General features: G+C 41.2%; 1 protein-coding gene across 1 annotated transcript; it reads left to right on the top strand.

Annotated features, from left to right (window-relative positions):
* Positions 1–2350: 2350 nt before the first annotated feature.
* On the top strand, positions 2351–19916 carry RSPH1 (radial spoke head component 1). Its single transcript, XM_050936712.1, has 9 exons — positions 2351–2468; positions 3967–4080; positions 4935–5040; positions 12310–12400; positions 12746–12881; positions 13189–13260; positions 17355–17511; positions 17991–18131; positions 19734–19916. Exons 1-9 carry the CDS (start codon positions 2415–2417, stop codon positions 19805–19807), a joined length of 945 nt encoding a protein of 314 aa, XP_050792669.1. The 5' UTR covers positions 2351–2414; the 3' UTR covers positions 19808–19916.
* Positions 19917–27657: the final 7741 nt, after the last annotated feature.

Here is a 27657-nt window from a genome sequence, read left to right as displayed (position 1 = left end):
GATGATTATCTGTTCTATTCATTCCCTCTGGGGCACCTGGCATTGGCCACTGTTGGAAGACAGGATGCTGGGCTAGATGGACCAGGATGGCTGTTCTTATGTTCTTTTTTGATGCTTTAGATTGATTTGTTCTACTGAGAATTTTTGGTGTTGCAAGAAACAATTTCCAGTAGACTCTGAAGATCTCCCACTCCATTTACTTTAGAATGTAGTTATCTTCTTATCAGTTTCAGGGGTAGTTTTCTGTGACTCTACTCCATAAAGGAGTACAGACATGATGCTAGTGTTAAACATTCATCTTTTTGTTAGTGCCAATCATGCTACTTTTCCAGATCTTTTCAATTTTATGTATGTTGTTTTCTTCTTTTGATATTTGTTGCTTGATATCTAGCCTAGTGTCCTCAACACTGCATCTCACTCCCTTGATGTACATGAATAATAAAGCAGAAGTACAGATTATTATCAATGTACTCTTTTATTGTATTCCCATGGAAACACCCTTTTTTATGCTAGTCAAGGTGCATATAAGTTATTTTGTGCATAAATTCTCCGTACTATGAGTACTGCCAAGTTAGCTGCATCTTACTTGCTGGATTTCAGACATGCCAGCACATTGGTATGTTTACCATAAGATCTCTGGCTTCGATTTGAAAGCATATACTGTTTCCAGTAAGATTTACTGAGCTGTCCACAAGAGGGTGTCCTGATGAACAAGACTCATTTATAAGCAAAAGTCATAAGATATAACAAGCAGATAAAAATCAATGAACTGGAATTTCTGAACATCACTATATCCAAATGAAAGAAAATTGGACCTAGCAATAGTTTAAATTTAAAATATGATTTACAGGTTCAAGACCAAACTATTTGAATTACTGGAAACGCTCAGTATGCATGACAGAAAAAGATTTGTGAACATTTGAAGCATTTATTTAGACAGGCTCATGACATTAAGAAGTCCTAGGTGTAAAGAAAGGGGCTATTTCTGGGGAAAGTTAATATTTAATAAAGATAAGCTATGCACTATTGAATATGTATATCTACGTTATCATAATTGCATTTCCATGAAGGATTTCAGTCATCACAACATAATATCGAGGCCCAACATTCCTTGAAAGAAACTCAAACAAAAACAACCAACCAACCAACCAACCAAAGATATGAGGAAGGAGGTTTCTATTTATTGGGATGTGGTCATTTTCATTTTCTAATAGGAAAAAAGGCCTGCCACACTTGTCCTTTGTGAAGTAAGCAGTGGTCATACATTATGTGCCCTTGGTTGTGCACTGATCTAGAGATGAGTCCAAACAAAAACTCTTGTTACAGTTGCGTAGCTGAAGTCGATCTCTACTGTAGTCATAAAATGAAAATCTGAACATGGTGTACTCTAGCAAAGTTTAGAGTCAGACACAAGCCACACACTCAGAAGTGTAGAAATTTGGAATTTTGACTTGTACCTTATATTTGTTGGACTAATAAAGCCATGGCACATCAGGCCTCTTCCATCATTGCCAAGCTAAACCACACGCTATAGTGATTCCCTTTGTTTGTGCTCAGCGCTATGCCATATGTGCACCAGGCTGAATGTGCCCTGTGAATGCCATACCCTGCATTGTATCTATCATCCCACAACTTACACACACTCCTCACATCAGTGGGTGCTACTTGCTCTGTGCCTTGTGTCCTGCTCTGTGCCTTACAATCACCTCCTGTATTAGGGTGGCCAGGCAGCAAGTATGAAAAATCGGGATGGGGGTGGGGGGTTATAGGAGCAGGGCCGGGTCTAGGCACCAGCTAAGGAAGCAGGTGCCTGGGGCGGCAAATCTGAAGGGGCGGCACTCCGTCTGGCACTCCGACTGTTTTTTTTCCCTCTTCTTTGGTGGCGCTTCAGCAGCAGCTTTTTCTTTTTTTCTTCTTTGGCGGCAGTTCAGCGACAGCCTTTTCATTTTTCTTCTCCAGCGGCACTGCTGTGTTCCTCCCTTTTTTTCTTTGCTTCACTGCTTGGGGTGGCAAAAAAGGTAGAGCCGACCCTTTCCAGGCGCCTGTATAAGAAAAGACCCCAAAATTGGGACTGCCCCTATAGAATCCGGACATCTGGTCAGTGGTCACCCTACCCTCCCTGCCCTGTATCCCCTGTGCCAGACCCTCGCCCCCTGCAGGCTCCTCGTGTGCCCGGGACTGTGCCTTGGGCGCTGCACTGTGCGCTCCCGTCGAGCCCTCTCCGGCCGGAGCGCGACGTTGCAGCCTATTGGCTGGGCCGGACGCCCCGCTCCAGGACCCGGGACAGCAGCACGCGCCCTAGGGCGGCAAGGGGGCGGGGCCTCTGCGTGTCGCTAAGGTGACGGCGCGCGCCTCCCTCCGCCCGGGCCGGCGGTTCCCATGGTGACGGAAACGCGGCGAGGCCCGGCAGGACCATGTCGGACCTGGGCTCGGAGGAGTTCGAGGAGGAGGCGGAGAACTACTTGGGGGTCAGTGCGGGCCGCGGCCGCCGCTCCTCCGGGGCCCAGCGCTGCCTCCCCCGACCCGCCCCCGGGCCGGGGTCACCCCTCGCCCCCGCTAGCGCCTGCCCCGCGCCCCACGCGGCCCGGCCCCGCCTCACCCAGCCGCCCCTTAGAGCCGCAGCTCCGGGCGGGCTGGCGGCGGAGCTGACCCCCCCCCCCCCCAGCTGTGCCGGGGAGCCCTCGGCGAGCCTCGCTCCAGAGCCCGCGTGCAGCGGGGCAGCCTGGTGGAGAAGAGCTGGCACCAGCTACCCCAGAGCTGCCCGCCATTGCCAGGCCCTGGCTGCACTGTTAATCTAGGTGCCGGGGGGCTGGTTGTGTCTGTGCACCAAGGTTAAAGGGTGGCCTGATTTTAGCCTGTCAGTATCCTCCTGGGGAACAAATACTTAACAGTGGGCTCTTTAGTCTAGCAGAGAAAAGTATAACAGGACCCAGCAGCTGCAAGTTGTAGCTAGATAAATTCAGACTGGAAGTAAGATATACATTTTTAGCAGCGAGAGTAAATATCCATTGGAACACCTTACAAAGGGTCCCGATAATTTTAAAATCTAGATAGGATGTTTTTCTAAAAGATCTGCTCTAGGATTTATTTGGGAGAAGTTTTATGGCTTGTGCTGTATGGGGATCAGACCAGATGCTCATAATGGTCCCTCTGAATCTATAAATCCTCTTTTTCACCTGGCACAGCCCCAGTCCATAACTATGTGGAATATTAATAAAAACGCACCCATTAGACATAATTACACCAACATATCTTTAGTTTTGTCACCCCAAAAAGAACTGAATGTGTAATTACTCACTCTTACATATTTTAAAGGTCAATTCTGCTCTAATCAAAGTTAACAGAAGGTCTTCCACTCATGTCAATCAGAATAGGAGCAGAGCCATAGACTAGGATCACACAGGATATTGGATTTGTACTATTAAAGTATGAGGAAACAAAAAAAAAAATCACTGTTATGTTGGGATTCTCAAAGCTATGATATGTGTATCTCAAACAAAATGGTTTTTAAAATAAGAAATAATCTTTCACATACAATGATGTCATTAGTTGCTATTTTCTTTTGGATTATATACGTTAGTGATACTCAGCCTCAAAGAGTTGCTAAGCTACTGCATTTAATGGAGTTGTAGAGATAAAAAGGACTTGAGTGAATTCCTGCCATTTTACTGTGGTATGTAGTGTCTGTTTCAACTTGCTGCAGTCTGTGCAGCAAGAATCCAGCCCCCAACACATTTCAGTAGTTTGCAGGCAGAACACACCTTTGGGTACCATGTAGGATCTGGTGCATTGGTACAAGATACTCACCACAGTTACAAATAGATTTCTTGGCCAGGTGCCATCCTGGGACTCAGGAAGAAAATTTGCTGTTCAGAACAAACAATTGACTTCCTCTTTGTACTCATATTGGATTCAGCTCAGAACCCCTGCCTCTTAACTGTTGAATGGCTTATTCCATTTAAATAGGAATATGAAGGTGAACGCAATGCAGCAGGTGAACGACATGGACATGGAAGAGCACGATTACCCAATGGTGATACATATGAAGGAGAGTATGCCAATGGTCTGAGAAATGGGCGGGTAAGATAATTATAGAGCAGTGGTTCACAGACTTTAACAACCTGTGAACCCTTTCACTAACATGTCAAGTCTCGCAACCTGCCTCTTAAAAAGGAATATTTCCAGGGTTTTTCTCCTTTACCTGAGTACAAATTATAAAAAAGTGATCTTGGAAATATAAAATTTGTTTTTATAACATGCTTATTAGACACTATTTATTATTATTATTTATCATTACAGTATTTTTATTACATTATGAAAATGGCAACACTCTTCCAAGATCTCCCTTTCGTAGCTTTTATCCCTTTGAATAAGCCTGTTATAAGACAAGGCTCCTATGTTTCATCAAGGAGTATCAGATGGGAAAAAGCATGAAGGTATTTAAGAAGCCAACTCAAAGAGTTCCTCCTACACAAGCATTCAGGTCTTGAGCAGTCCAGGAAACAGTGCACGTTACAACAAAGCTTAAACTTGTTTTTCATAATAATTTAAAAAACAAGACTAGCTGCCTATTTAATTTTAAAAACAGCAACAAATATTCACCTCCCTTTCCATTTCTTATAAGGAGTCTTGAGGTTTAAATCTCTTAAGTGTGAAAGATAAGCTTGCTTTGATCTGCTTAGCTCTTGGAAATCCAGGGGCTCTGGGTTGCTGGCCCCGTGCTGGGACAGCTCTGTCCGCCATTAGGGAATTTTTTCCCGAGAACCCTCTGTAACATTTTGTGAACCCCCAGGGGTTTGCGAACCCCAGTTTGGGAACCACTGTCATAGAGGATTATTTTGAAAGCCATGCATGTGTTTCAGCAATTCCATTAGTTTAGGCACTTCATTATCCTTTTAATTCAAAGTACTATATCTACACCAAATGTATTGCAGGGGACCTACAGATTTAAAAATGGTGCTCGCTACATTGGAGAATTCTTTGACAACAAAAAACATGGTCAAGGCGTTTTTATGTATCCAGATGGATCAAAATATGAAGGTAAAATGTGCATCTTTTGTTGTTGAACATAATTATGAAGATGTAAATATTTGAGAAGATGAGGTGCCTCAGAGGAATTATGGGAAACAATGAGCCAGGCAGCATATTATTGCTTCGATCCACAAAATTGTCCCTTGTGGTCGGCTCCTCTGGCGTGGCTGCTGTACCACCCCCAGCCTCGCCCCCCAGTCCTGTCCTCCGGCTGGGCTGCTGTACTGCCCCCAGCCTGGCTCCCCAATCCTGTCCTCTGGCGGGGCTGCTGTTGTACAGATGGAGCCAGAGGAGAGGCAGGTCAGTGGCAGGGTAGGGGGTGGGGCTGGGGGCAGTACAGCCACACCAGAGAAGAGCCATGGGGCCACTGGCTCCTTCTGTGTCTTTCTGATACACCATACCAGCTATAAATATCTTGCTGGTATGGGGTACTGGGCATACCAGCCTACTTGCACTGCTGGGAAGAACTCTACACTGGCAGAGATTACCACAGAATTTTCCAAGGGGAATCTGTGGCCAGAGAGCTTAGACTGAAGAATCCAACCTGTAAAGCTTACTATAAAAAAAGTTTTTACCTGTTGGGAGAACATTTATTTATTTATTTATTTTTATTGGTGAGATTGCCAACAGCAAGGGAGGAGTCCATATATATATCTGCACCTATCTTCAATATGATAGTAACCCCCATAGGGTAGATAGTAACCCCCACAGGGTATATATGGTGAGTTAACACCAAGTGACCCACTACTTCTATGTGGACAACTAATAAATACTCTGTGGTCCACAGTTTGAGTCACTATGATAAATATCCTAATGCAGCTTCTACTTCTTGGAGTAGCAAGAGTCTTTTCCCTCCTCTGTACACCTCTATAAGTGTGCAGTTCAGGAAAAGTGAGAGATCCAGGAGAAGAAAACTTTATATATTATAGGTAGATAAGAAATCTGCTACTTAGTAGAAGCACCACCTCCGAATGTAGGCATTATATCTGACTTGAGATTAAGCATTCGCCAGGGAACATCACTGAACTGCTTTCATCAGAATATAGATTGGAAGGCTTGGGAAGATTAGATTCACACTGATGCATCTTGCAGTGCAGAAGAAATGGATGTCAGCAGAAGTGCAAGAAAGAATTAAGTGACTTGCACAGACATAAGTTAAATTAATTTGTTTATGGCAATGTCTTTTGGCCTGATTCATGCACTAGGAAAGCTACGTTGGATTGTTTGCTCACTGAGGAACAATTACTTAAGCAGTACCTCATCGTTTGCTTTCTGAGGCTAAAATACTCCGAAAATGAGTTCAAACTATATTTTACTAGTGCAGTCTTTGTTTTATATTTTCCCCTCTAAGAAAAGAAATATTGACTGATGTCATTGTGACTCCCTTACTTTCTGTCTGCACCTATCTTTAATATGATAGCAACCCCCACAGAAAAACCCAACAACCATAACACTAAGTTGCATAGGCCCAATCCACAACGTTATTTAAGCTCCTCACTTCCACTGAAATCAATGGCATTCTGTTGAAATTAGCATGTGTCAGCAGTTCTCCTTCCATTCACAGATGCTCTTTTAGGCTTCTTGTACAGAATTATTTGATTTAGCTTGATCTAGATCTTTACCCTGAACAGAATTCTCAAGATTAATCTGTAGGGTCATTACAATCTTTTACAAATAACAGATTATTTTAGGAATGCACTTTCTTCCTTTATGGTAGCAATGTCTAGGAAATGCAGCAGTTTAAGCAAGATACTGTACTTAAAGAATCTCATAAAACAGAAGAGTGGAATATCATTAGTCCAGCTCCTGAAACAGAAGCTCATACAGAATATTTCCCCACATTTTAATACTAAGAATGACTGATTCGGTCTGATTCTCTTCACTATCTTCCCTGAAATATGAGGAAACAGATAAATCAGACTCCAGCTGCTTCATTAACCATCTTCAGAGAGTTTCTTTCCAGAATGACATTTAATTTGAGGACTAATGCTGTCTCTGCAAAACATCAGGAGGTTGATCTGATTGTTGGCCTTTTTTATTCATTTTTTTCAATAGAGTAATGTTGTATGCTATCCCATCAGCTTTGAAAGAGGAGATCAGAACCAAAGACAAAGTTTTTAAACTTAAGTGCTTAATTTTAGGCACCACATTCAAATTTTTTGCCCCTGAATGAGTGAACAGATTTCCAGATGTTCTGAGGCACCCAGCTTCTGTTGCACAGTATCTGAAAATCAGAACGCTCAGTTACTGGTTTTGGCTTAGGTTCTTTAGAACCTATTAAAAAATTATTTCAACTACAGTGTAAGACACTCTGAAATAGTCCCACCCTATTCTTCCATCGGATGTGTGTAAATTGTCTCAGATTTTAAAGGTGACCTGAAAAGGAAAATAATTTGCCTTATGCTGTCTTTTTTTTGCTGCTTTATGATGTGCAAAGAAAGCCTGAAAGGTAGGGGGTTTGGCCTGTGTTAGAAATTTGAATCTTGTGCAGGCCAGAGTACTATATGTACTGGAGAACTAGTGAAATGGTGATAATCTGAAGGATCAGTACAGTGAATTTTCAGTTAAGACTACCAGCCACCCCAATGGGTTGGGAGGGGTGGCTGCCCTGCTCAAGATAGGTCTCACAAAAGGAATAAGAGCTACAATATTCCACGCTCAGCAAGGTTAAAATAAAACAAGCGCAGAGTAGCTACCTTTGGCTGCAGGGCAAATGAAACAAAACAAACACAGGGTAGTTTCCTCCCACTTACTCCAAGTGTCCACAAAGAACACAGGGCAGCAGCTTCCTTCAGTCAGGGCCTAGTTTGAGGAAACAAACAAATTCAGTTCTGACTGTGATCAGAGTCTCTTGGCTCCAGCATAATGTTCTGTGTACAAAGCAGCCAAATAGTTCCCCAGATCCTCCTGTCCCCTGAGTAAGAAAAAGACAAATGAGGCTATGATCTCTTCCCATTTTGGATATCTGTACTGCTTAACTAGCCACAGCTACCAGCACTTCCCTCTAAGTTTGGCAGCTCAGACAGTCTTTAAGCTTGATTTTCCTCTTTTCTGGGTAGTGAAGATGTTTACATTCTGGTTCACATGATCGAGATGAGGCACATACACGACATCACAAAAGCCCTGCTTTATTTGGTTTTGCTAACACCCATTTAACTTCAAGAATCATAAAAGTGGAAGGGACCTCGAGAGGTCATCTAGTCCAGCCCCCTGCACTCATGGCAGGACGAAGTATTATCTAGACCATCCCTGACAGGTGTTTGTTTAACCTGCTCTTAAAAACATCCAATGACGGAGATTCCAGAACCTTCCTAGGCAATTTATTCCAGTGCTTAACCAGCCTGACAGTTAGGAAGTTTTTCTTAATGTCCAACCTAAATCTCCTTTGCTGCAATTTAAACCCATTGCTTGTCCTATCCTCAGAGGTTAAGAAAAACAGTTTTTCTCCCTCTTCTTTGTAACAACTTTTATGTACTTGAAAACTGTTATCATGTCCCCTCTCAGTCTTTTCTTTTCCAGACTAAACAAACCCTATTTTTTCAGTCTTCCCTCATAGATTATGTTTTCTAGACCTTTAATAATTTTCATTGCTCTTCTCTGGACTCTCTCCAATTTGTCCACATCTTTCCTGAAATATGACACCCAGAACCGGACACAGTACTCCAGTTGAGGCCTAATCAGCGTGGAGTAGAGCGGGAAGTATTACTTCTCATGTCTTGCTTACAACACTCCTGCTAACACATCCCAGAATGATGTTTGCTTTTCTTGCAACAGTGTTACACTGTTGACTCATATTTAGCTTGTGGTCCACTATGACCCCCAGATCCCTTTGCACGGTACTCCTTCCTAGGCAATCATTTCCATTTTGTATGTGTGCAACTGATTGTTCCTTCCTAAATGGAATACTTTGCATTTGTCCTTATTGAATTTCATCCTATTTACTTCAGACCATTTCTCCAGTTTGTCTGCAAACTTTATAAGTGTACTTTCTATGCCATTATCTAAATCAATGACTAAATTAATATTTTGGGGAGAGAAAGCCTATGTTCAAGATACAGGAACTTCCTCCCTTCAGTGTTAGGCCCCTGAATAAGTGATGCCAGGCTTTGGCAAATTAGTTCTAATCTACTGGTACATACCCTAAGGTCCACTTTTAGATTTTGGAGGAAGGGTCCCTTGACATAACCAAATACATATCCCACACTACAAAATAAAACTATAGGACACTGTAAAATTTATGGTGTGGGAAGTGAGGACCACAAGTTACGCAGCTTGCACTGTCCACTCTAATGTAAATAAAGGTATGTATGTAAGCATGATACTAGGTGAGAATAAATGGAAGAATGTGTTAGGAGTAAAAGAAATAGCAGACAACTATGTAAGTTTGTGTAGAGAGGGGCAGAGAGTGAGGAGGGGAAAAAGTGATTGGAGCCCAACCAAGTAAGGGAAGAGGCTGAGAGCCTGCCACAGGGAAGAGAGAAAAGAGGATGAGAGGCAGAACAAAGGGGTCAGAATGAGGAAAGGAGGGAGACAAGAGAAGGGACGAGTGTGACACAGTGCTGATTAGACTGAGGACCTGTATGGCCTGCTGTATGACGACATGGCCAGAGCAGAAAACAAGTGACCTTTCAACTATTTTAAAGGGGAATCTGAGGATTCCTCCTGTGTGGTAGCATGTTGGAAATTTCCTGAAGGCAAGGCATGATTGAAAAGGTGGAGTGTGTTCCACTGATACTTGACTGGCAGAATAGTCCCTAGGGACGGTCTAGTTAACATAAATTAGAGCAGCCTTGTGGCTAGGTCTGTGACTTTAAATACACCTTCTCATCCTGTTCTTTAAATCATCAATTAAGATGACATTGCATAGTTCAGTCAACAAAATTATTTCATTTTACCTAAACCAACAAGAGAACACAAGATAAAGAGCATTTGGGGCAGAGACAGTCAGCATATGGAAATTCTGTATGTGCAGAAACATTCATCTGATAGCAAGTAATCTTTCAGTCATGAGTAACCAAGAGCACAATAGCTGAACGGAGGTGCAGAACCACCTCACTAGTGAGAACACTGCTGATAGGCCTTTCTTCTTCCATCACACCTAAAAGTAAAGTAATGCACGCATGGATATCCAGCTTCAAGACTAAAGAGTTATGCTGTAATCTGTCATACATGGCTATATATTGTCAGCTCTACACTGTGTCCTGTTACCAGATTTCCCCGTTACTTTGGGATATGCTTATTTATTCAGGTTATTTTTTTGGGGTGGTGGGGAGGGGGGTTTCTATAATTCTATTAATACATTGCTTGTGTTACTTGTGTTTTTATTTGGAGCTCTACTTCTCCCTTCTGCAAATCTCCTCCCAATGGAGCTATCCTGCAGGACCTAGGTTCCCTAGGGCTGAGTTTTTCCAGCCCCAGAACTGGTTGGATGAAGCAGCACTTTTAAACTGCCTCCCCTTAAATGCCCGTGGGCTCCATGGACTGGGTCAAGCTGTACTTTTAAGCTGTCACCCTTATGTGTCCCAGATTCAGCATATCCCTGTCCACACTCTTACATCAGAATTGTACTGGCAGTAACCTATTTGATGAGCAAACCCCACAGTATTTTGGGTGCTGTGGGGATCTTTAGCTTAGATAAAAGAAGCATTGCTGTAGAGTGAATGAGGGAAGCTAAAAACACAAAAGAGTAAAGTTTAGCAAGAGAGAGAAGCAACCAGCTTAACCATAAAAGTTATTTATTGAATAATAGTGATAAGTACACAAGGAGAGCCTAAGCCAACATAACATACATTATTAAAGCTTAATACCTAAGGTAGAAAGGAAAAAAAGAGAGAAAGAGGGGGATCTCACCCACTCCACGAGGCTTGAAGGGTTGGGGTTCCCAGGTGATAGTGGTAGCTCAGGGTCTTGAGTGCTTTAGGCAGGCAGAGCCCCCAGCACGATCAGTCAAGAGAAGATGGAGTCCCAGTGGAGCTGATGCATAGTTTGGATCTAAGCATCAGAACACTTACTGGAGGGTGAGTAGGGATTAGTATAGAGAAAATATAATGGTTCAAGGGAGAACATCAGATTTGTTTATGAGTAAACTGGTGACTCAAGGGTTTTCTTTAGGCTAGACAATAGGAGTGGATTACTCTTGGCTATGGGTGGTGTTTTATTCCAGGGAGCTCACAATGCAACAAGTCTGCTTTAGTATTTTGGATGTTAATCAAGGATTCATTACTAGAATTGGTCTGATAATTGCTGAGCTGGGTGTGTGCAGGCATAGGTTCATTAACATCTGGAGCAGAGATTCCCATGATGCAGCGTGTCCCTGCTTTTCTGGTCCCAGAGTTCAGTGCAATTTTCTGTTCTCCATTCTGTATGCAAATTGAGATGTTTCTCTGTCCCATCTTTTATGCAGATGAGGCTAAGGGAGTTGTCTGTTTTTCATTCTGTATGCTAATGGAGATGTCTTAATCTTGTCACCCTTGTCAGGACGGGTCTAGGTGTGTCTCCCATCCACCCTTCATTGCGCTCTGCAAGTCTTTTCTCTGATGAGTTTTGATTTAAGCAGAGGCTGGTGGGGGTGGGTATCTTTCATGAGTCAGTCAGGCTGGATACTGTGCCCTAGTTCCCCAAGAACACAGATCTGACTGCAATCAGTCCCCCCTCCCCCCAAAACCTTTAGTTCTCAGACTGCTCCAAAGTGGCATTAGACTACAGCTGGCTAATTCTAATTCTCTAGCTCTCAACTGGCCAAGTAGATGCTGTTTTGCACTGATTAGTTTTATGGTCCAGAACATTCTCCCTGCCCTTTCTAGAAGCCTGAAGCCCTACTGATTCTCAATAAGAGAATAGTTTATCCTCTGAATCTGTGCATGCTCATGGCTTTTCTCCTGACAAGTCAAATCTTTCCATCAGTTAGAAATACTGTACTAGTAATATCAATAATGATATAGTGACAAATGGTGGCCTGCTTTATGTCAGGGAATACCAGTACTTTTCTAATTTAATTTACTGTGGAGTGTGAAGAGACTACACTGATATACAAGCCTAATAAGCTATCTTTACTGTTCACACAGAAGTTGAAGATTACTGAGGTAGAGCTTGCTTCTGCTCTCATTGAATTCAGTTACAGAATTTACATTGTCTTGAGTTTACATGTTCATTTTCTAATACTGTATATTCATTCACATAAAAAGTTGACTAAATGTCTAGATGATCATTGTAAAGGCTGACTTCTATGACCAGTTAAATTGATCACATCTCACTCTATTTTTGTCACATCCGTTGCAGGAGAATGGGTGGGAGACCAAAGACATGGCAATGGAGTTTACTACTACGTGAATGGAGACACCTACACTGGAGAATGGCTTAACCACTATAGGTTTGTTTCATTATTACAGTGAACTTTCAAGTTTCTTGATGAAGTTTAAAAAATGTTGTTTTCAGAGTTGTAGTTGTCCTTTTGAAAGAGAGAGCTGTGGGAGGGCCTTGGCAACTAAATCCAGTTTGGAATGGGAGGAAAGCCTGCAGTAAGACATCAGCTGATTTCAATAGAGCCAAACACATCAGGCAGATGAGCATGAATGTATGAAGATATTCTTTGGGTTGGAAATATGGATTAATGTGGCATTTGTTTTAATCATATGTTTAATGAATTAAAATTGCAAAGAAATCCTGCTCTTTTAATTTACAGTAATATAGAGTACAATTATTATTTGCCTCTCAGGCATGGGCAAGGTACATACCTCTATGCAGAGACTGGCTCTAAATATGTTGGTGGCTGGGTAAATGGGCAGCAGGAAGGAGCAGCTGAACTTATTCATCTAAACCACAGATACCAGGGCAAGTTTGTGAATGGAAATGTAAGTATGTTGGAAAATGCTATTTGAATTTGAAAAAATAACGCATGTTGTTGTTCTGGTATGCATTCTTTACATTGAAAAATTAAACTAGGTTTCCCATTTTGCACAGTATTCTCTGAACCATAAATGTAACAGATATAAATGAATCTATGATGCAAAGTTTCTCCAAAGTTTACTTTTCTCATTTTTATTTAACATTGTGTAAATTACATAGTACAGTGTTAAGTGATCATCTGTATTTTTCATTTACTCCTTCAAAGTTTTCTAGCTTTAAAGTCTTGCTAACTTTTTATTTCTCTGTGTACAGCCGATAGGTCGTGGAAAGTATGTCTTCGATATTGGGTGTGAACAGCATGGTGAATACACACATTTAGATCAGGTAAATAATATAATACAGACTATACCAAATGTTAGAAAACTCAGCAAGTCAGGTCAGCCTATTCAAACGTAGTCTGCCTAGCTCATTACAGGTACTGTATATTTAAAAAGTCCAACAGCTTTAGAATGTGCTTTTCTAAGCACCAGAGTAAATAAAAATAACTTGTCTGGCTACTGTGCTGTGCAAGGCCAGACACATGAAGGCCCCATTGCTGCTCCCATTGCAAACACTAGAAGTTTTGCCATTGATTTGAGGTATGATCCTGCTTTCACTGAAATGTGCTAGCCTTCTGCAATACAAAAAGCCAGGCAGAGTTTTGATTGACTTTGGCCTTTATTTTGAAGATGTCATGTCCCTGTACCAGATATGGACTGGCTTCAAAGCTTGCTTATATATACCAGATGTGGTCATCATAAGATCTCTTAATGCTGTGTTCCGTATAGTTGAGGTTCGTTTAAATAAGATATTTTACACACCATGCCCCTTAGTGGCTGAACAGTATAATATATTTTAGCACTCCATTACAGAAGACTGGAAAATAAAAAATATAGTACTAAGTAATTCTAAAATTTAGTGAAAAATTACAGGTGCAAATTTAGAGCCACAATTGAAACTACTTTTTCAAATGTGGTCTATTATTGTCCTGATCCTATGAGGAACTAAGTACCCACAACTCCCATTGATTTCAATAAGAGCTGTGGGTGAATAGTATTAGGGAATGATTTTTCTTCTTGCTTTTGAGTGTGGGTTTTCAGACCTGTTTCTTACTATCTGACCTACATACTCTAGTTATATAATAAAAATAATAATGCCTAGCTGTTATTACAAATATATTTTTAGCTTAGTATTTTGATTTCAAGATAACAAACATGCTGCATTTAGTTCAGAACTTGCTCTTTTTCTATATTGCCTGACATGCCAGATCTTAGTCTATTACATGCTATTTCAAAACGTCCAGTGAAACAATTATTTCAAATATAGTCTCACCTAAATGAAAGCTTTGGGCGATTTGTAATCTTTCTTTTTTCAAAAAGGGTCTTCCTCATTTTTCCATCTTTCTACAGTTAACGTGTCAATCTAGTGCACATTTATTTCTTCTTTTTCATTGATTTGCTCAGCTAATCCAACCCATGGACAAGAGAAAGGGCAGCAAAAACCTGCCTTCTCTTCCAGTGTATGGGAACCCACACACCACTAAACGCTTTATCTTCATGCAGCCTACTGTAACAGAGGTGCTCTCTGGGTTTGCATGAAGTGTTTCTGCTGCGTGGTTAACCTGCATGTAACAAAACACAAAAAAAGGAGCGTGGGAAACAGTATCCCTTCATAATATCAGTTTGAATGGGAAACTTTTGCTTTACCTGTAAAATTTAACTCCAGTTGTTTTTGTTTGTTAAGACCTTAAAAATATGAAGCATTTTATAACTGAAATGATTATTATTTCTATTTTATTGCATGTTTTGGTAAACAGCTACTAAGATGTAAAACATATGCTTTGGCTTTGTTTTACTTTTATTTTTTAATCAAACTGTATTTCCCTCCTTAAATGAAAAATGCTTTCCTCTTTTTCTGTAAAAATACTGCAATTACATTTTGAAATGTTTAGATCAGGGGTCAGCAACCTTTCGGAAGTGGTGTACCGAGTCTTCATTTATTCACTCTAATTTAAGGTTTTGTGTGCCAGTAACACATTTCAACATTTTTAGAAGGTCTCTTTCTATAAGTCTATAATATATTACTAATCTATTGTTGTATGTAAAGTAAGTAATGTTTTCAAAATGTTTAAGAAGCTTCATTTAAAATTAAATTAAAATGCAGAGCCCCCCGGACTGGTGGCCAGGACCCGGGCAGTGTGCCACTGAAAATCAGCTTGCGTGCCGCAGGTTGCCTACCCCTGGTTTAGCTATTGTTAGACAAAGCACTAGGAAAGATAACATTCATCCCAAGTATATTTGTAAGCAGTAAGATATGGGGAAGTGTATATGGTTATAATGGAAGATTTATGTGTATGACATGATGAAACCTTCAGCCACCCAAGAAGTATGAGCAATATCAATTTCTTTAGGCCAGTGCTCTCAGATTTCTATAAAAAGGGAACAACTTGCAACTCCACATCAGATCCCTAAAGAACACTGTGTGGTGGTGGGTGTGCCAAAGCCAGCGTCTCTGCTGCTAGAAGTCCATGTTGGGAGAACTCAGGGCTCTTGCAGACAGTGGCTTCACAGCTGGTCATTGTGTCTGGGAGGAGAGGAGGAAAGTATCTCCCCCTTTCCCACTCCCCCTGCATCTTCCCAGCATCTGGCCTGGTACTTTGTGTGTGCTAAGATTTTCCCCTTAGGTATATGTCTATACTGGAGCTGGGACTGTAATTTTTAGCTGAGGTAGACATTCCATGCTAGCTCTCCGATCAAGCAGTGTAGCCAGAGTGGTGCAAGCAGTCAGGAGGGCTAGCTGCCCACATACGTACCAAGCATTTCAGAGGTGATTGTGTTTGGTTGGCTCCCCTGCTGCCACTCGTACCTCTGTGGCTACACTATTTTTAGCATGCTAGCTTGATCAGAGCTAGCACAGATATGTCTGTCTGAGCTAGGAAATATACCTCCAGCTCCAGTGTAGACATACCCTCAGTTCTTAAATCTAACTGGTGCTGATTGAGATGCATTAAAAATTAGGACTCAGTTATGGCCTGTAAGAACCTGAACTATATTTGGAAAGTGAAGAGGTTCATTGTCGGAGGTGTTGCCTGAGGACATTTTACCTTTGCAAAATGGGCACCTAAAATTAGGCAATTAACTCCATATTTGGATACCTGAATATAAGTAGCCGGACTTTTACAAGAGCTGAGCACGCAGCAGCTCCCTCTGACTTCAGCAGGAGCTGATGGATGCTTGATACTTTTGAAAATTAGGCCATTTACGAAGGTGTCTAAATGTGAACTTAGAAGCCTAACTTTAAGCACTCACTTTTGACAGTCTTAGCCCTTAACTATAGCAATTACTCTCAAGTGAATCCTATGATTATTATTTACTGTAGGTCACACTAAATAATACTCATTACTATAATGGAGTATTACAGTTCTAGCTGAGGTAGACATTCCCATGCTAGCTCTCTAATCAAGCAATGTAGCCAGAGTGGTGCAAGCAGTGAGGAGGGCTAGCTGACCACATACGTACCAAGCATTATAGCAATGAGAATAAACAGTCCAAACTTTGCTTGTTTGCTGTAGTTGAAATAGTTGTAGTACACGACTCATTTTCAAATAAAATTAGTTTAAGAAAAGTTAGCTTTCAATACAGCTAGCTAGTCTATAATTTAAACTCTCCCACTTTTGTATAAAATAAATCATTCTTATTTGTAAAGAAAGTGGCAGAAGGGCTGATATTGAGAGCACAAAAGCTCATGTACAATACTACATTCTTCATAAGTTCCATGGGTCTTACCTGAGCGCAGGCGGCACAGCCTTGTGAAGCAGAGAGCAATTTTGTATTGTATGCACTCTTTCTTCTCTGTTTCTGAAAGGGGTTGGGGCAAAGAGCTATATAACCCCACTGGAAGAAGCAGGATGCATTCTCCCTCTGGGGTGCAGAATGCCTCCGTGAGCTACCTATGTGCCAGACCTATGGTGTAGGTTGATGTGGAAAGGAGGCAGATAATGAGCCTGCCTTCTCTCCTTTTCATCCCTTTTGTGGCACTGGGGAAATGGAACACCCCAGTGTCTGTAGGTACTGCCGTTAGACCCAGCCCTTCTGAGAGTTGCAGAATGATTAAAGAAGAAGGCTCTTTGTTGCCTGAATCTAAGCATAAGAAAGAAAGGAAACTAGCATTTTTTTCTTTAATTTTGAGACCAACATTATAACTGACTGACTGCCTCCAAGTTTTCTAGCTTAGAATGGTTTTCTCTCTCTTCTAAAGTTTGTGACTGTTAATGTTGTTCAGTTGTTGTTTCATATTGGCACCATACTGTAAAGGGCTGTATTGTTACCATTTCAAACTCAGGGTAAAAAGAGATTTCAATACATGCAAACAGGCTCATAGTCATTACCTTCACATTCCCAATTGTGATGCTAGATTTTTTATGTTTGTTTGTTTTTTAGGATAAAGGGGAAGAAGAGGAAGAAGAGGAATCTCAGTCAATTATTCCAAAATGGAAAGCAAAAAATATTACTAAATTAACTCTGTGGACGCCGGGGGTTGAAAAACCACCACCTCTTGAAGAGCCTCCAGCTGCAGAAAAGATGCCAGAAACTGCAGGTTTGTCCTGATGAACTGTTGGAAACTCCTTCCCCCCAAAATTCCCCAAACTGTTTCTGCCTCATTAATTTGCATATGTTATAATAGAGTTGTACTTTTTGTCAGCTTACAAGATGCTGGATATTAGCGACAAGTAAAAGTGTGAAGGTTCATCTTATTGCAGCACATTCATATGCAGCAGAATGCATGCTGAGTATACTTCCATTTGATATAATGTGGTGTTAGTAACAGAGACAACTGTCCTGGGAAGCCTGTAACATTAGAGAAATTATTATAATCTGATTCACGGCTTGATACTGCAACCCGTCTATAAGCATTCCCCATGAAGTCAGTGGGATTACTCACATGAGCCAAGGCTACAGGATTGGGCCTAAGATGTTAGCTGTTACTTAAGAATAAAAATAATGGCAATGAACAGTTCTATAAAGTTCTTCTTCCCCCTTATAGGTTGACATATATCTCCTTTTCTCCCCTTTCAGTTGCTGAGGAACCTGTTGCTGAGGAACCTGTTGAGATTGAGGAACCTCCTGCTGAAGCTACAGAGCCCACTGAAGATCTGTTCCCATCTAAGGAGGGAGAAGAAGAGGAGGAAGGGGGCAAAGAAGATCAAGTGGATCAGGGTGAGGAAGAAAGAGAGGAATGAGTGATTATAGTTGGCCATCTAAAATGGTGCATGTCAACTAGCTGAAAATGTGTTACTGTGTGGGGGCACATTATCGTTCTGAAAAGATAGTAAACTCTTGTTTTTCATAAGGGTCCAAATCTTCACAAGGTGGCTTTTAATTTATACATTCAAGTTTATGTGCATTATTGTTTGCACATAGTGGAGATTTGAAACTTGTGTGTACAAAAATTAGAGGCCAGGCTGACATGCCTCACAAAATTTAGCCCCTCAGAGTGAAGCTCCCCACCCCACCCCCAATGAGAGGAATGTTCTCCTCACTGGAATGAAAAAACAAAACAGAACCAAAACGCCCTAAGAGATAATGAAACAAACCTTTTATATTAATGTAAAATTTGTTTAGTTAGAAAGTGAAACTGACATACAGGACTTCAAACTGTATCACTTGTCACGCAAAGCTTTGTTCTGAAGAAAGAAATCTCATTACTATTGATGGGTCTGATCTTTGTAATACACTAAATGGAACGCCAGAGCTAACCGACACCAGAACTTTGGACATTTGAAATCTACATATGAATTTGGAGGCTTGATCCTGTTGGTGACACTTGCACACTCTCATTCAGAAAGCTAAATGAATGATTAAAAGAAAAACTAGTTTTGAAAATGAAGTTATTGCTTTTTAATGTTTGGATGTTTTAAGTATAGTTTCTGAATTTTCAGTATTTTTTAAAAAATATTTCAAATTATTTATCACAATTATTAGAAGGTATTGTAAAATGAGGCCTGTGTTAAGCCATATTTTATGAGTAAATCTCTACCTATTTAAAATATGGACTGCATATATTAAAACATATCCAGAATTGTAAACTTTTATTCTGATGTTTCAAACCATCAAGTGTTTGATTCTCAGTTTTTCATCAATCCATTTCATGTTAAGGTAAAGTGCAAAACTGACAACAGGAGCCAGGAAAACAATTAAATGGCTTGAAAATATGCTGAAACATACACTAAACACACAGAGCTAAGTTCTTTGATTTCAGCAGAGTTATGTCCATGAAGAATTTGGCCCCTAATATACAGAATGTGATGATGCTGAATGTACTTGTAATGTTTAGGCCTCATTAGTACTTTATTGTTCTCTAATAATGTTCTCCAATAATGAAATATTAATTGAGCAGCCCACACCTCAGTAATTAGTATTTTTTGTAATGAACGGAATCAGTCCATTTAAGTCCTGCAGCATTCTGTTGATGAACCTAGGGCTATGAGTATGGGTTAAATATTTATGTCCTCATTCGTTTACCATAGGGTCTTTCCTTTGGTAATGTGAATACAGTAAGTGGACTGTAAATTTAAAGCAGTTTGGGATTTTATTATACCCTATATATGCCTATCTTCTAAAAAGAGTGAGATTTTCTAAAGCACTCCACTTAGGCCCACTCCTAATAACGAACTGGACAGTATATGTAAGGAGCCTGCACTATATTTTCCAGGATAAAGTATTACTACAATGAATGAATGAATTAAAAAGATTTCAAGCACTATTAAGCACTATTGTTTTATTAAATGTACCCCAGATTTCATGTTTTTCTCCCAACAGTAAATACTAGTTTAGAGGAGAAGGAGGAGGAATCAAAGGAATCAGAGGAGGCAGAAACAGGTAAAGAAGAATAAAACCAAATAAGGAAATTACACAGAAAAAAGCTAGGTACCATAGCCCTGTATTATTCTTATTCAATTGAAAGCTCTGTTACACTGTTTTGAATAAACATATTTTTCTGAGCACTTTGTGTAGAAAATGCCTTTTTTTCTGAACTCACAGTTTATGATTTCTAACTCCAAGTCCATTTTATTTGCTATATACAGTATGTGTACGCATTGGTTGAACTCAGTGGGACTCCTCACATGGATAAAGTTACTCATTTGTTTAAGTGATTACAGGATCAGGATATATCTTTGGACTCTTTCACATTATTAGTTTAAAATGGAGTGTACACAAATGAGAAGAAAAATTCTCAGTAATTTCCCATAATGTATCAGACCATTGTTCACTGAAGTCTGTATCTTAACTGTGGCAGTGGTCTATGCCCAATTCTTCGAGGAAGGTGAACTTTGGATCTTACAGTCCTCAAAGTCCTTAAGAGCAGTACCGAATCAAAACACAGCTTCTCTGTTGGAAACTAATTCTCAGCATCAAAAATATTTTTGAAATTGTGATGTTATAAAGCAATTAAAATGACATTTGCACCTGCTTCTTTAGCAGTTTTACTAACTTCATGGCAGTGTGGAGTTGCACACAAAAAAAGTGCACTAGTGTACAGTGCTATAGCAAGTTTTTGTGCATCTTCAGAGATTGAGTGGAACAGCACAAAAACAGTTGCAAAATCTCAGTGCTTCAGCTATGTTTTTTTTTCCTTTATAGAAAAACAAAATAAGGAACTAACCACAAAATGCTATATTAATACAGTGTTAAAATTGCAAATTTGACTGCACAAATATCAGACAATATAAATTTAAGGTTCTTATAAAAACACTAATGCCTCCATGTTGAGTTACTAGTAGTGTTCCCCAAGGGTCAGTCCTAAGACCAATCCTATTCACCTTATTCATAAATGATCTGCAGAAAGGGGTAAACAATGAGGTGGCAAAGTTTGCAGATGATACTAAACTGCTTAAGATAGTTAAGACCAAAGCAGACTGTGAAGAACTTCAAAAAGATCTCACAAAACTAAGTGATTGGGCAACAAAATGGCAAATGAAATTTAATGTGGATAAATGTAAAGTAATGCACATTGGGAAAAATAATCCCAACTATACATACAATATGATGTGGGCTAATTTAGCTACAACTAATCAGGAAAAAGATCTTGGAGTCATCGTGGATAGTTCTCTGACGACGTCCACACAGCATGCAGCGGCAGTCAAAAAAGCAAACAGGATGTTAGGAATCATTAAAAAGGGGATCGAGAATAAAACAGATATTATCTTATTACCCTTATATAAATCCATGATATGACCACATCTTGAATACTGCGTACAAGTGGTCTCCTCATCTCAGAAAAGATATACTGGCATTAGAAAAGGTTCAGAGAAGGGCATCTAAAATGATTAGGGGTTTAGAACAGGTCCCATATGATTGAGAGAGTAAAGAGGCTAGGACTTTTCAGCTTGGAAAAGAGGAGACTAAGGGGGGATATGATAGAGGTATATAAAATCATGAGTGATGTGGAAAAAGTGAATAAAGAAAAGTTATTTACTTGTTCCCATAATATAAGAACTAGGGGCCACCGAATGAAATTAATGGCAGCAGGTTTAAAACAGATAAAAGGAAGTTCTTCTTCACACAGCACACAGTCAACCTGTGGAACTCCTTGCCTGAGGACGTTGTGAAGGCTAGGACTGTAACAGGGTTTAAAAGAGAACTGGATAAATTCATGGAGGATCAGTCCACTAATGGCTATTAGCCAGGGTGGGTAAGGAATGGTGTCCCTAGCCTCTGTTTGTCAGAGGGTGGTGATGGATGGCAGGAGAGATGATGATCACTTGATCATTACCTGTTAGGTTCAGTCCCTCTGGGGCACCTGGCATTGGCCACTGTCAGTAGACAGGATACTGGGCTGGATGGACCTTTGGTCTGACTCAGTACGGCCATTCTTATGTTGATACAATGGTTAGGCCCTGATCCTGCAAATACTTCAACACTTGCTTAACTTAAAGCATACAAGTAATCTTATTGACTTCATATAGGACTACTCATGTTCTTAAAGTTAAGCCAAGTATGTAAGTACTGACAAGTTTGTGCCTAAGATATTTTACAGGTCCCTTTTGGGGTAAAGTAGCTGTTTCTAGCCCTGGTGAGTCATGAGATATCAATGTTACTGAAACAGGACTAAATATTTCAGACCAGGATAATTTGAGTGACATTCCACATTAAGAGGAAAAGGAGTTAACATTTTAGTGGCAGAGTCTTTTTATTGTAACACAGAACCTATCTGAAGCTGTTGTAGAGGTTTTTGAAAATAATTAGTAGAGATAGTTAAAGGAAGGAAGTGATAGGTGTAAAATAAATACAGTTTATCACTTGGTTTTGCAATTTTTCTCCTGTCTACAATTTCTTATTAAGGAAATGCTCATTTAATTTTTTTCTCCTACCCTGCTTGGAATTTTGTTTGCTATTCCTTATTACGTTTTAAGTTGAGCTTCTCATGTGGTTATCTTTTTTAATTATTGAATATTCTCCCCTCTCCTTACATGGCTTCCTTGGTGAATGGAAATATCATATTTCCATTACTGGCACTGCTAGATTAAGGAAAGTTTGGCTTACTAATGTAAACTTTCCTTCTCTTCTAGAAGAACTCACGTAAATTAGAATTCTATTACATCTCTACCCCGATATAACACAATCTGATATAACATGAATTCGGATATAACGCAGTAAAGCAGTTCTCGATGGGTGGGGCTGCGCACTCCAGTGGATCAAAGCAAGTTCGATATAATGTGGCTTCACCTATAATGTGGTAAGATTTTTTGGCTCTGGAGGACAGCGTTATATCGGGGTAGAGGTGTATATGCAAGCTTTAACATAGTCTGAGGCAAATTTGATGAACAGCTGCATGACATAGTTAATCAGTCGCTGCTATCTCAAGGTTGTCTTCAGTTCAACTGAGTTCATTCTTGGTTGGTTTATGAAATTACTTTTTCCTCAGGCTCATCATGTACTCTGACTTTCAGGAAACTAAAAGCATTTGTTTCGTGAGCATATTTACTTGTTCATTTGGATCACATTCCTATTTCTTTAATCCTCACTGATGTTTATGGTACAATTTCAATGTGCAGAGCAAACTATAAAACCTGCACCCATCCAGAACAAATAAGGATATAGGAACCAAAGTTCAATCCACAGACTTATTTTGTAATACATTGTTCCCCTTTCCTTCCTCATACTGCTACAGCACCATTTCTACCCTCAGCACTGAGACATGTATGACCTCTAGTGGTATGACACATGCTTCGCATCCTCTTACATACAGTGTAGCCAAGGCTGCTAAGAACCTTTCCCTACTTTCCTGAGAGGCCTGAAGTTATACCATCTTTGTTGTTTCAACATCTTTCAGCAGTATGTTTCAGCTTACCACTAATGACGAATCAGAGCTCTGACCCTGAAGTCAGTAAAAAGTTTGCCTGAGTAAAGACTACAAGATCAGGTCCTGTGTTAGAAATAAGCACCTCAAGAGCCTCAATAAAACGGGTTGGATCACAGAAACCCCCTTGGGAGCTGCCACCTGATGTGCCAAGACTGCTTCTACCCCTGCCTTCCCTTCCAGCTCGGGACCCCAGCACCCTGTCTTGCTGAGCGAGACACTCCCGTCCGCTCCAACAAAGACCCAGTGTCTGAATTACTTGCCCCAAAATGTGCAGGTTTACCTGAAAGCAGCTAACTAAAGAGTTCTTGTCTTTAACACCCAGATGCCCAACTTCCAATGGGGTCTAAACCCAAATAAATCCATTTTACCCTGTATAAAGCTTATACAGGGTAAACTCATAAATTGTTCACCCTCTATAACACTGATAGAGAGATATGCACAGCTGTTTCCCCGCCCCCACCCCAGGTATTAATACTCTTGTTCCAGCTCAGGTGGTAGCTAGTGGGTTCTTCATGATGGCTCCTCTCTTTAGCCAGCTGAAGACAAAATGGAGGGGTCACCCAGGGGTTTAAATAGACTTTCTCTTGTGAGTGGAGACCCCCTCCTCACTTCTATGCAAAGTCCATCTCCAAGATGGAGTTTTGGAGTCACCTGGACAAGTAACATGTCCATGCATGACTCACAGTTTTTACAGGTAGCATCCATTGTTTACATGCTACCTTGAACATCCTCAAGTAGACTTCTTATTGGATTGGAGCATTCCAAGATCCATTGTCCTTTAAGCGTTTCTTGATTAGGTACTTAATTTCAACATTCCTTGCTCTACTACTATGGATTATTTAGAAACCAAGCCAGTACACAGCCAACATTCATAACATTCATAACTTCGAATACAAAAGACACATGCATACAAATAGGATTAATACATTCAGTAGATCATAACCTTTACAGAGATATGTTACATGGCATATGTAGCATAGAACACATTCTAAGCATATTTCCATAAAGCCTTATGGGAGGTACTGTCACGACTGCCTCTCCCTCTCTCCTTGTAGGGTGACCAGATGATAAACATGAAATATCGGTACGTGGGGGCGGGGGGAAGGGAGTTTTCTGACAGAGCAACAACAACAAAAAAACAACAACAAAACCCACCAAGAGCCGGCGGTGGAGAAAAAACAAAAACAAAAGCAAAAAAACCCCAAAAACCTAAGAGCCGCCGGAGCATAGGAAAAATTGGTGGGGATGAGCACCCCTGGCAGCTCTATGCCCCGTCCCCCTGCACCAGCTTGCCTTCGCTCTGCCTCCACCTCCCCTGAGCTGGCTGCCGCAGCCTGTTTCTCCCCACTCCCTCCAGCGCTTGCGCTGCCATACAGCTGATTCATGCAAGCCTGGGCTAGAGGGGTGAGGAGGAGGAATGCGGCGTGGTTGGAGAAGAGATGGGGCCAGGGCAGGGATTTGAGGAGGCATCCAATAGTGCAGTGAGGGGGGAGGGCTGGGGGAGCAGCCAGGGCAGAGATTGGGAGGGATCCAATGGGGGAGGGAAGGGCGAAATTGGGGCGGGACCAGGGTGAAGTTGGGGCGGGGGGGCGCGAGCCCCCTCCACCTGTGCACCAGAGGGCAAAATATCGGGACAATTCGTGTTCCGACTGAACATTGGTCGGAACGCAGGACAAACAGGTAAATATTGGGACATCTGGTCACCCTACCTTCTTATCTTCCTCTCTATTCTCCTGCTGCTGCGCTAGAGGATGTTCATGTTAATCTCACCACTCTATGACATCACAATAAACTGTGGGCTCAGTGATGGAGTGCAGTCAAACAAGGTTCTGCACATGGATTCTGGCTACAGATTATTGTGCCACTTCTCTTGCAATGGAAACTACACTTTAGCCTAGTTTCCTGATAAACCCGCTTTCCCAGCCCTCTGCATGTTCTGAGTGATGGCTGACAGTGCCTGTTTTGTTCTTCTAAAAAGACTTCACAGGCAGCAGAACTTGAATGGACATCTTTCTCATCACGTTTCTAGCAGGATTCTGATGCAAAAGGTCCTGCTGCCAGTTTCTGGCATTTACAGAGATTGTGGGTTCTTCTAATTTATCAGAAACTTCTTTTAGGTGTTCAGATTGCGATCTATCTTATCCCATAAAGTTCCAAAACAAGAAAAAGATACCAATGTTAACACTATTTTAAAAGACTTCAGAGATCAGAAGTTAGGGGGAGGAAAATGGAATAAAGAACCGTGAAGTTGCTTTCTGAATTTTATACACATATATGTGTATTGTGACAGACCCAGACCAGTAGGGTACAGGAGTCTGGTAGAGGGCAAATATACTGGTCACTGGATGAGTAGTTTTCTGTTCCCTGACTGACCAGAGCAGGGGCTGCATTAGAGTAATCAGGAACCTGCTAGAACCAGTTAAGGCAGACAGGCTGATTAGAACACCTGCAGCCAATCAAGGCAGGCTAATCAGGGCACCTGGGTTTAAAAAGCTCACTTCAGTTTGTGGTGTGTGTGCCCACGTCCAGACTAACCCGCGGCATCGGCGGGTTAAAATCGATTGCTCGGGGATCGATATATCGCGTCTAGTCTGGACGTGGTGTATCGATCCCCGAGCGCGCTTACATCGATTCCGGAACTCCATCAATCCGAACGGAGTTCCGGAATCGACACGGAGAGCCGCGGACATCGATGCCGCGCCGTCCAGACTGGTGAGTACCTCGATTTTAGAAATTCGACTTCAGCTACGTTATTCCTGTAGCTGAAGTTGCGTATCTAAAATCGATTTTAATACCTAGTCTGGACGTGGCCTGATGAGAGGACCTGGGAGCAAGAGGTACAAGCAGCTGAGAGTGAGAGTGAGAGTGAGAGCTGCTGGAGGACTAAAGAGTACAAGTGTTATCAGACACCAGGAGGAAGGTCCTGTGGTGAGGATAAAGAAGGTGTTTGGAGGAGGCCATGGGAAAGTAGCCCAGGGAGTTGTAGCTGTCATGCAGCTGTTACAGGAGGCACTATAGACAGCTGCAATCCACAGGGCCCTGGGCTGGAACCCGGAGTAGAGGGTGGGCCCAGGTTCCCCCCAAACCCCTCAACTCCTGATCAGACAGAGGAGGAGTTGACCCAGACTACGGGTTCCAGCAAATGGGAAGATCACTGAGGTGAGCCAATAAGCGCAGGACCCACCACGGTAGAGGAGGAACTTTGTCACAGTATATATTCACAAAACAAACAAACACACACACACACACACACACACACACACACACACACACACACACAGAGTCTCTCTCTTATGGAGTTATTTTCATTGGCACAGTTATTCTCCTATGCTGTACTATGTTACTCATGAAATATCTTCTATTGTAGTGACATAATAGATGATTTACATCCTGATCCTGAATATCAAAGAAGATAATAAATCAATGATTTCCTCAACTAAATCTATGAGACTACAAAATCCTATTTTATATGCATCCGGCTCACTGGTTTTTAGACTGATATTTTGACAGACTTGTTTGCCTGTATTGTCACTGGAGAGTAGATGATACTTCATATATTTTCCATTTAGTGTATTACTCATTCAGTTTGCCAGCATTCAAGTGGCAAGATGAAGAAGAACGGCTGGAAATGGCATCTTCTTAGCATCAAACAGATTTAGGAACAAGCTGCTTTTGCCCTCACTAGATAATGAATGAAGGTTGAAACTCCTGGGCGTCCGTGAACAGATTTACAACACAAGTACCCACTATGAATCAAAAGGATGATTTTAAATCCTCTGAGGTATACATTTTCCTGTAGAATCAATAAAGAATTTAAAGGTGAAAAGTTTTTTTCCCCATTATTTCAGCTGAAACCTAAACAAGACATAGACTTAGTTCCAGATCCTGCAAATGCTTATGCACATAAGTAGTCCTATTGACTTATATAAGACCATTCATATCAGTAAAATTACTTGTTTAAATACTTCCAGGATTGGGGCCTTAAAATTTCTTTATTACATTCTTATGGGCAGATCATCCCCTCTGTAGGATTTCTTCACTGAGAGTACAGAAAACTCAATAAAATCCCACTTACAGAGTTCTCACCTGGTTATTCAAAGAGGGGAGGGGCATGGGGCAGGATTTGCACATGCACAGGCACCACACACTGCAGAACTGGCAGCAGGTTACATCAACTCTCGAAAACCATGCAGACCTTGGATGCTCCACCAGAGTTATCTCCATGGAGGTCCTAGTGCCTCTACACTGCTTCAGGTCCTCCCACCACGCGAGCAGGGATTATACGCCCATGGACTTCCCCAGCTGTTGCCCACAATCCCCCTTCCAAGAGAGGATAATGGAGGAGGAAAGCAAGTAAAATAAATGTCAACACACTCAACA

This window comes from Gopherus flavomarginatus, chromosome 1, assembly GCF_025201925.1.
Source record: "Gopherus flavomarginatus isolate rGopFla2 chromosome 1, rGopFla2.mat.asm, whole genome shotgun sequence".
NCBI classification, from domain to species: domain Eukaryota; kingdom Metazoa; phylum Chordata; order Testudines; family Testudinidae; genus Gopherus; species Gopherus flavomarginatus.
This window is presented reverse-complemented; position numbering and strand designations above follow the sequence as displayed.

Coding starts and splice junctions, on each gene's coding strand:
- RSPH1 (XM_050936712.1), top strand. CDS start 2,415: ATGTCGGACCTGGGCTCGGAGGAGTTCGAGGAGGAGGCGGAGAACTAC. Junction 2,469..3,966: donor AGGCGGAGAACTACTTGGGG/GTCAGTGCGGGC, acceptor CCATTTAAATAG/GAATATGAAGGTGAACGCAA. Junction 12,401..12,745: donor GAATGGCTTAACCACTATAG/GTTTGTTTCATT, acceptor TTTGCCTCTCAG/GCATGGGCAAGGTACATACC.